Source organism: Elephantulus edwardii, unplaced genomic scaffold (assembly GCF_000299155.1).
Source record: "Elephantulus edwardii isolate Elephantulus edwardi_28Jun2011 unplaced genomic scaffold, EleEdw1.0 scaffold00005, whole genome shotgun sequence".
In the NCBI taxonomy this organism is placed as follows: Eukaryota; Metazoa; Chordata; class Mammalia; order Macroscelidea; family Macroscelididae; genus Elephantulus; species Elephantulus edwardii.
The window spans coordinates 80,247-88,751 of NW_006399755.1; the positions used below are offsets into that span (position 1 = coordinate 80,247).

Here is an 8,505-nt window from a genome sequence, read left to right on the forward strand (position 1 = left end):
TCTTCATAAAAAGTACCTACCACTTTGCTCCATTTGTCTGTTCTCCTAATAGGGTAGAAAACAGAACAGCCAGCCCTGGGGTAAGTCAGGGCTTCCCAAAGTTCAGACATCAAGGAAAGCTCATGAAGTCCATTGCCCATTTCAGAGTTGTCCAAGGCTTGCCCCATATGCCCTGAAGCCTGCCATCCCAGTGGCCTAAGGGCACCCTCCTGGTTGGTCCCAGGTGGCCCTGAACCCATCACCGTGGACCAGCTCCATCAGAGGCAGGCAGAATGGCAGGGTGGAGGCTGTGGGCTGTGTGCTTGGGCGCTGGCTCCTCTGTGTAGCTGTCTGGACTGGCTGCCCCATCTAGGGAACTGCCACAGCTGGAATTGGGAGACAGCACATCCTGCAGTAGGTCATCCGGGGGTGCACCACCCCCTCCTCCACCCCCACCTCCACCAGCCACAACCACTGGGTCCTTGCCAGGCTTGGCCCGCTGGGTGCCCTCTTCTTCCTGATCATTAAGCAGCTTGGCCAGGAAGTTGATGTATTTCATGGCCAGGCGGAGGATTTCATTCTTGCTGAGCTTCTTGTCTGGGGGATGTGTGGGGATCAGCTTGCGGAGTTCAGCAAAGGCCCCGTTCACATTCTGCTGCCGCCACCGCTCTCGGCTATTGGTGAAGATGCGCCGCACGACTTTGGTGTGGGGACCTGGGGGATAAGAGGAGGATGAGAGTTAACAGGGTGGGCCGGTGATACCTAAAAGGAAAACTGCATGAAAAAAGACAAAGGCTCCAGCTGCACTGCAATCCCAGAAGTGCACGGTTCAAAACCACCAGATGCTCTGCTGGAGAAGGAGGAGCAGTCTCCTCCTGTATCAGTCAGATTTGATTTGACGGTACACACACACAAAAAATAATAAAATTAAAAAGTAAAAAAAAAAAAAACAAAAAACCAAACGACAAAGGCTCCACTGGGGAACTTCAGATAGTTAGAATGCCACCTTCTCCCTTACTTTAAAAACTCTACTTCAGAATCTGATTCCCATGTTTACTCCTCTCTGAGATCTTCCTCCAAGCTCTATAGACTGCTTGGAGTGGTCACTGAAATCCTAAAATCTCTTTATTTCCACCACTCTAGATTATATTTGTCCTTTGAACTGAAAGATATTTGAGAATAGGGACCAAGTAGTTCAATCATTTATTATCTCACACCAGGAGCCCACAGAGTATACAAGTTAGGAAGATGGAGTGTGGAGTCAGGCTTCCTGAATCTGATTCCTATTACACCTTAGCTGAGTGATGATGGGCAACTTACTTAAACACTCTGGAGCTTAGTTTCGTCATATGAAAAACAGAGACAAAACTAGTAATTCAAGACATAATGTTGTCAAAAGTAAAGTTTAAGTTTAAAAGTAAAAGTTTCTTAAATTTAATATGTGACTCAGATTAAAGACTCAGTAAATGCTAGCTGTCATTATCCACAGAGATGTTTACTAACAAGCAGGCATGACGGCAGACACTGATGAACAGAGTGAACACTAGCCACCGGGGGCCCTGCCTTTATGGAGGTTACACTGTAATGAGGACGGCAGGTGGGAGAATCTGTTCAATGAGGATGAACAAGTATCAGGTAAATAAAAATCAAATTCATTTTTTAACACATTTTAAAAACATGCGCACATACACACACAAAAGGGGCTAACATGGCTCGAAAGGCCTTTTTTGAGAGGGTGCCATTTATAAGAACCTAGTCAGTAGAGAGTCAACTCATTGCTGTTAAGTCAAAATTGACTCATAGCTGATGCCTACAGTGGGTTTTATAATCACATAGGAGGAGACTGCCCATTTTTCTCCCATGAAGCAGCTGGCAGATTCAAAGCATGTGCCTTTGGGTTGACAGGGCAACCCAAATCCACCAGCTGCTTCCTGGGAGAAAGACTGGCAATCTTCTCTCCTGTAATTTACAGCTTCTGAAACCCCCCTTGAGGGCCAGCTATGAGTCAACTCCAACTCAAAAGCAATGAACAACAATCATTGGAATTGTGATGCCAACTCAGAAGCAGGTAACCTGAATCTAGCAGCTGCTTTGTAAAAGATGGGCAATTCCCTCCTATGCAATTTATAGCCCCTGAAAACCTAAAAGCTTGCTGGAGGGGCAGTTAAGTCAGTTCCAATTCAACACCAATGAAGAGTATTTTGTTGAAAGAACTAGTCATGAAAAGTAAGTGAAATAGTAGAACGCTTAAACAAATGCATGTGCAAAGACTCTAAGGTGGAAAATCACACATACACATTTTGCCAGAAAGGCTTGCTAGCTAGACCAGCATACAGAAGATCAAAGTCAGCAAGGTCAAGATCCAAGACCCAGATCAAGGTGCAGTAAGCCATAGGATCTTATTTTAAGAGTGCAGGAAAGCAGAACAGGAGCTTAGTCATATTTATTGACTGACTTGCTGTGGCAGAAGGTAAGGAATGAAGGAGAAGGCAGAAACCAGAGGGGAAAAGATTTCTCCTGCAGACTTTTTTCCTCCAGAAGAAGAGCACAGAATTAGTTCTGCACAACCATGGCCTGAAATACTAGGCAGGCTTCTAATTGCTGCCCTAGAGTCTGCTCTCTCTACCACTCAGTGATTACAGAGAGGACCAACATTCACTAGCGTTCTATACTAAGACTACAGAACAGACACCAGCACTTGTACAGAGCCTAAAGTATGCCTGACCAAAACCAGGAGACAGAAGACCCTGCTAGACCTCCTGAGCTCCTATACTGAGGTGATATAGCCCCTCTCCAACACTGACACCATATAAGTTCCACACACTGAGCGCACAGCTAGTCCTGGGATATCTGCCTGTGAGCCATCTCTCAGCAACTCCTAGAAACAGAGTTCACACATGGAAACCCAAGGTAGAGGGGCAGAGGAGCAAAGACGCTGTCTAAGTCCCTACACTTGTGTTATAGTTAGAGAGACTGCGGCTAAAACAGAGGCAGACTGTGCTTCAGTGGTCAGTCCTGTGACACAGTTGATTCATGCCAACACTTCTTGAGTATCTCTCTCCTATAAGGTCTACTCTGTCACATGGAGGTGCTATAAGTGAGAACTGACTTGACAGTACAAAACAACAACACAGAAATTGTATTTTCTCAGAGAGTTTCACTTGTCCCCTCCCCACAGTGCCAGTGAAGCTATCTTTTCAAACCTCATAGGACTCAGACAACTTGATGCTTTGCCAGAGGCCAAAGCCAATGCAGGGTGGGTGGGGTGGGAATACCTGCCAGCCATGCTGCCTCAGAGAAAACAGCACACTGGTTTTCTCTGGCCTCCAGGTCAGATGGAGGAATTCCCTTGGCTAGGATGCAGAGAGGATCATTCCTTGTACTGTGCCCCAGCTACTGCTGGTAGTCTTGAAGGGGTCCCTGGATTGGGGGAAGGTCAAGAGTATGATTACCACTGTCATCAAAAAGTTAGATAGACTCTAGGAGGCGGAAAAGGTGGTCAAGACTCAGAAATGCTATAGGCAAGGTCTAAGACTCAGCCGTGTATTCTTGTGCAGGCTCCTTAACTTCTCTGAGTCTCAATTTCTTCATATATAAAATGGAAACAATGACAGTTATTTGTCTCATGGGCCTGTGGTGAGATGTAACTAAAACTCAAACACAGAAAGTCCATGGTGCATAGCAAGTGCTCAGTAAATGGTATCAATGATTGCTATTAGCTGTTTCTCTGCCCTCACCCTAAACTAAACAATTTCTTGTAGACCTCTGTGACCAGTTCTGTGCTGGGGATGAGGAATAAAGTCATCAATAAGTCAGATAAGATCCTCATTGTTAAGTCTCTAATAGAGAGAGACTTAATTGTACCCAAAACACATCTATATCTTCCTGACACACAAAAAAGGGGGACAGGAGGGATGAACATTCTCATTTCTTTAGCACCTTCCCTGAGTTAGAACCTAAAAGCACTTTACCTCCTAGAACCCTGTCAGCAAACTTCTGGTTTTACAAATGAGGCAAGTGAGGCCCAGAAAAGTTCAGTAAGCAGAATCCACATCAAAATCTGACTAAATATTCTCAGTTCTATGTCCAAGGATTCTTTTCTGTTCAATGTCTAACTTCAAAGTCCCAAAGGCACATGCTGCTGCTACTCTAAACCATCCCTTTCACCCACAGTTCAATCTCTCCCTCTCTCCCAGGGAACTACCTGTCTTCCTGCACCTTTAAGTTCCTAAATCTGCCCATCCCTTAGTGTCCTCCTACCTCTACAAGGAGGTGCTCAGCAAATACTTGTCATATTTACGGGTAATTGCTTCCTTACACTTGACCCTTCCGCCATATCTCCCCTTTATCTATTCTTTACATGTACCAAAAAAAGAGTGACTAATTTTTTCAATTCCCCTGTCCTGTAGAAAAATGTTTCTTTCCTGGGGAACTTCAGAGCTGCTCCTGCCCACTTTCTGTTTGGCTACACCCATCTTCCTAGACTGATGGACCTCTCCCTAATCTAGAAGCACCGATACCCTTCAAACATTCCCTCTTGGTTCTACACCCTAAATGGCCCAGGCATGTTGGGTCATTCAGAAAGAACTCCACTCTATTGTCCAGGCTCCAGAACACCACAGACAGCAGCCCTCCAAAATGTCACACTCGGCAGACACCATATCCCACCCACACTGGCCCCATGCATAAGTCTCAGCCTGGTTCAAGGACTCAGGTAGCCTGTGTCCCTAGGGCTCCAAGGATTTGCCCAGTCTTTCAGCAATAACGAGCTAGCTCTTCCTGCCCCCTAGTGCTGGGCCCCATCTACTACAACAAGTCACACAAAAAGAGCTCAAGGATGTTTCCAAATTTACCACTCATTCTAGGTATTGCTCCAACTTGGGGGCACAGAGTATTCAGGAATTTCACAATAGCAGTGCTGGACCCCTCATCTCTACTTCATGGGAGCTAGGATGAGGGTAGAAGTGACAGGTAGGTCTTCACCCACAATGTGAAACAGGGAACAGGAGTTCAAGCAGGGAACAGACAGATGTCAGACTCCAACAAAGACCAGAGAAAAAATTGTAAAAAGGAGCAGGCAATCCTTGAGGTTCAGTGAGTTGAGTCATGAGATGCTTTTGTCTTTCTCCTTCCAAACCCTTAACAAATTGTAAGAATGGAGCCCAGAGTTGGGACTAGAAATGAGACCAGAGGCTAAGCAAAATTACATTCCTCTTGCTTATGTCCTTTCCTCCTAGAACTATGTGTGTGGCTTTTCACTTCCAACCTTGATGTCCTCCTATTCCAGATCACTTGCAGAGTGAGGAGTGTTGTAGCTTCCCAAAGTGGGTTCATCCAGCTATCTGGAGGCACCAAAGTACAGCTCTCCTGGGTATATCCAGGGGAAGGTGGGGCAGACTCACCATCAGTAATCTCCATCTCATAGGGAGAGGGTCTCCTCTTCATGCGGTTGTTGGTGGCAAACATAGGGAAGGCATCAGGCTCTCCAAAGAACCCGCTGTGGAAAGGATCAGGTCAGATCACAAGATCATATGTAGAGAGAGGACAGAAAGAAGCTCTTAGTGGTCCTCCCCACATGAACACCCTTCCATAGAAAATACAAGAGTCATTCCAGTCCCTTATCACTTTAATTACAGACAGCAAAAACTAAACACACACACACACACACACACACACACACACACACGCCCCACATGGACAGGCACACTCCCTCCCCCAGACACAAGTCCACAGTCCACATGGAAACCTCCACTGCCCCCTCCCAAAGAATTAAAGTAGATGTGGCCTTCCTGTCCTGATTGATAATAAGGACTCCAGCATCATAAAAAAAAAAACACACTCCCTACTGCCTGCCCCTTCTCCTTGGCAAGGTGGGAACCATGAGCACAGAACACGGGAAGTCCTGACTCATCACTCCTGACTTGCACACCCAATCATCTATATGTGACACCTACTCAAGACCCTGACCTTGGTGGGCTCTTCTCTCTGAGAAGAAGAGAAGGTTGAGTAGATTGTCAGTAATCTCCCACTCTGCGCTCTCTATGGCTTTTTTCTCCAACTCTCTCCCTGACTCCCTGGCTGGTCCTATCCTCTCTACCTCATTTTTCTGTCCCATATCTATCCCAGCACTGCCTTGGCCTCTCCACCACCAAAACTGCCCCAGCAGAAACATGAACTTCTATAGTAAGGAGGGAACAGGACCAGGTCAGAGCTCTAAATTAGGGGCAGAAAGGGACTTCTGGATAGCAGAAGAACCAGGTCCACCCTGAGAATAGGGGTCTCCAGCAGATTAGATGAGGGTGTGCATGCCGCCCTCAAATCATTATTTCCTCCTTTTCCACAGAGACCTGGATCTTCCTTGGTAACTTCACACCCACTAGCAGCAAATACTACGTTTACTCACAGTAGTGCACATTCGGACATACTGTTTCCTGGGACACACACTCCCAGGCTCTGTCCTATCTCTCTCCTCACCACACTGCACACTATCCATCTAACTCACACGCGGGCACACTGCAGCACATAAAGGCAGGCATACCCTCTCCTCAGCTTACACACCCGCGGCCATATCACACAGTCACAGGGCGTCTTCATCATATCTGCCCCCTCTGCCCTCTCTCTCTCTTAAGCCGGGGCTCTCGCTCATAGAAGGTTTCTCCTCCCTCTCTGCGCTCCCACTCCTGCGGGAAGGCGAAGCGCGCTGACCTGCTGAGCGAGGCGAGCGGCTGGCTGAGGCTGTAGAGCAGCGCGCGGCCCGGGGCGGCAGGGGCCGCCAGCGCGGGCGGGCTCAGCTGCACCATGCGGCCGTCTCCGGGCAGCTCCGCGGGGGCCGAGGAGGGCGCGGGCGCAGGGCCTGGAGGTCTGCACAGCTCGGTGGTCGGCACTCGATGGCGCGCGTCGGCCGCGGCCGCGTCCCGACCCTTTAAGTCTCGCGCGGCGCCGCCCCCAGCAGCGGGGCCGCCCCCCGGGCCACGAGAGCCCAGCTCGATGACCGGGGGCTCCGTGGGGACCGCGCGGCTCGTTTCCTTGGCGACGCCGTTGAGCAGGACCAGGTGCGGGGGGGCCATGCGGGCCTCGGCCGCGTCCCGTCCCTCTAGCGGGGGGTCACTGTGTGCCGCCTCGCTCGGCGGCCGCTCCGTCATCCTGCAGACAGATAGACAAGGGGGCACTCGTTCATACAGCCGTCCCGGAGCCATGGGCGTGGGGTACAGGGCAAAGGTCCAGAGAGTCACTCACGCCCCAAAACGCTGGAAGGGGAGGACAACTCAGGGACACGTGGACACTCGCTCGCCCAGGGGCCTGAAGGCAGGGTGGGGCCAGGGTGGGAGCGTCTAGGGGTCTCAGGGTTGGGAGCCGAGGGAGGATGGGGGTCCTGGGAGATGGAGCCTGAGAGGGCCAAAAAGACAGAGAAAGACGGACATTTAAAGAAAGCGAATGGAGCCATCGAAAGAAAAACAGAAGGCGTGGAAGGAGGAAGGAAATGTCGAGAGAAAGAGAAAGAATAATCACCCGGTCCCCCCTTCTCTGGCCGCAAGGGAAGAGGAGGGAACACAAACCCCCACGGCGCTCTTCCCGCCCCGCTTATGGTTTAGGGCGGAGAATCGGGCGGGGCGGACAGGGGTGGGATATTTTTCGAACCTCCTATCCCCTCTTAGCAATAATCCCCCCCACCCTCAGTACTGGCTCATATACACCCAGAAACCCTCTCGAGGACTCAAGCAAGCTATTGGAGAACAGAGACCACAGGAGCCAGTCTGGAAGAGGAGGCAATGAATTATCCTCAAGAACCAACTCTTGTCTCTCACCATGTGCATTTTCATCCTGCGGACTGGAGAGTGTGTCCCTACACTAAGCAAATCCACGTGTACTCAGTGCCACTTCCACCCAGACCCGAACATGTGAGGTGAAGAAGGGAGGAAGAACCTTCCTTCCCTACACTCCAGCTATTACTTAAAAGTAATGCTCCGTCTAGAAGGACTGCCTGGCTCAAGCTGTACTGCACCGCTCTAAGGGTGCTCCTTTAATCCCAGGGTCTGGGCAGCATTTCACAAGCCCACTGGGGTGTCTGGAAAGCCTATGTACCCGTTCCAGTTCTTGGTGACTTCTTCTGGAAAATGGGAAGAATATTTCGTTTGTGCAGTTAAAAGTGCTGCTCATTCTTAATTATCAAAGGCAAGACTTAGGGAGGGGACACCCTCATTCCAGGTCACAAGGAGCATACAGGGGATAGAGACAGACTGAAACTTCAATCCCACTCCAAACAACATAGACCGTTTTAACAGACACAATTTTAACATAGTTATTATATGTATATTGCTTTAATATATTGTTTTTATTTTTATATCTACATATGGAGAAAAAGGCTCTCAATGCTATAGAAATGGGATATTATAAATCCCAAAACAAGCAACAATCAGTGTAGCCCTAAGCAGGGAGCATTTAACCAGAGCCACTGAGCTCCCATTCTGCTATTGCTCTGCTGTGAGTCGCAGTCTGTAGAAGGGAGGCTGTAGAAGGGAGGCTAGA

General features: G+C 48.9%; 1 protein-coding gene across 1 annotated transcript; it reads right to left on the minus strand.

The window, feature by feature from the left end:
- Positions 1 to 238: 238 nt before the first annotated feature.
- Positions 239 to 7,121, minus strand: TAL1 (T-cell acute lymphocytic leukemia 1). The gene is made up of 3 exons (XM_006879647.1): positions 6,685 to 7,121; positions 5,382 to 5,476; positions 239 to 693 (listed from the first exon to the last, which is right to left on the minus strand). Exons 1-3 carry the CDS (start codon positions 7,119 to 7,121, stop codon positions 239 to 241), a joined length of 987 nt encoding a protein of 328 aa, XP_006879709.1.
- Between the last annotated feature and the right edge of the window lie 1,384 nt (positions 7,122 to 8,505).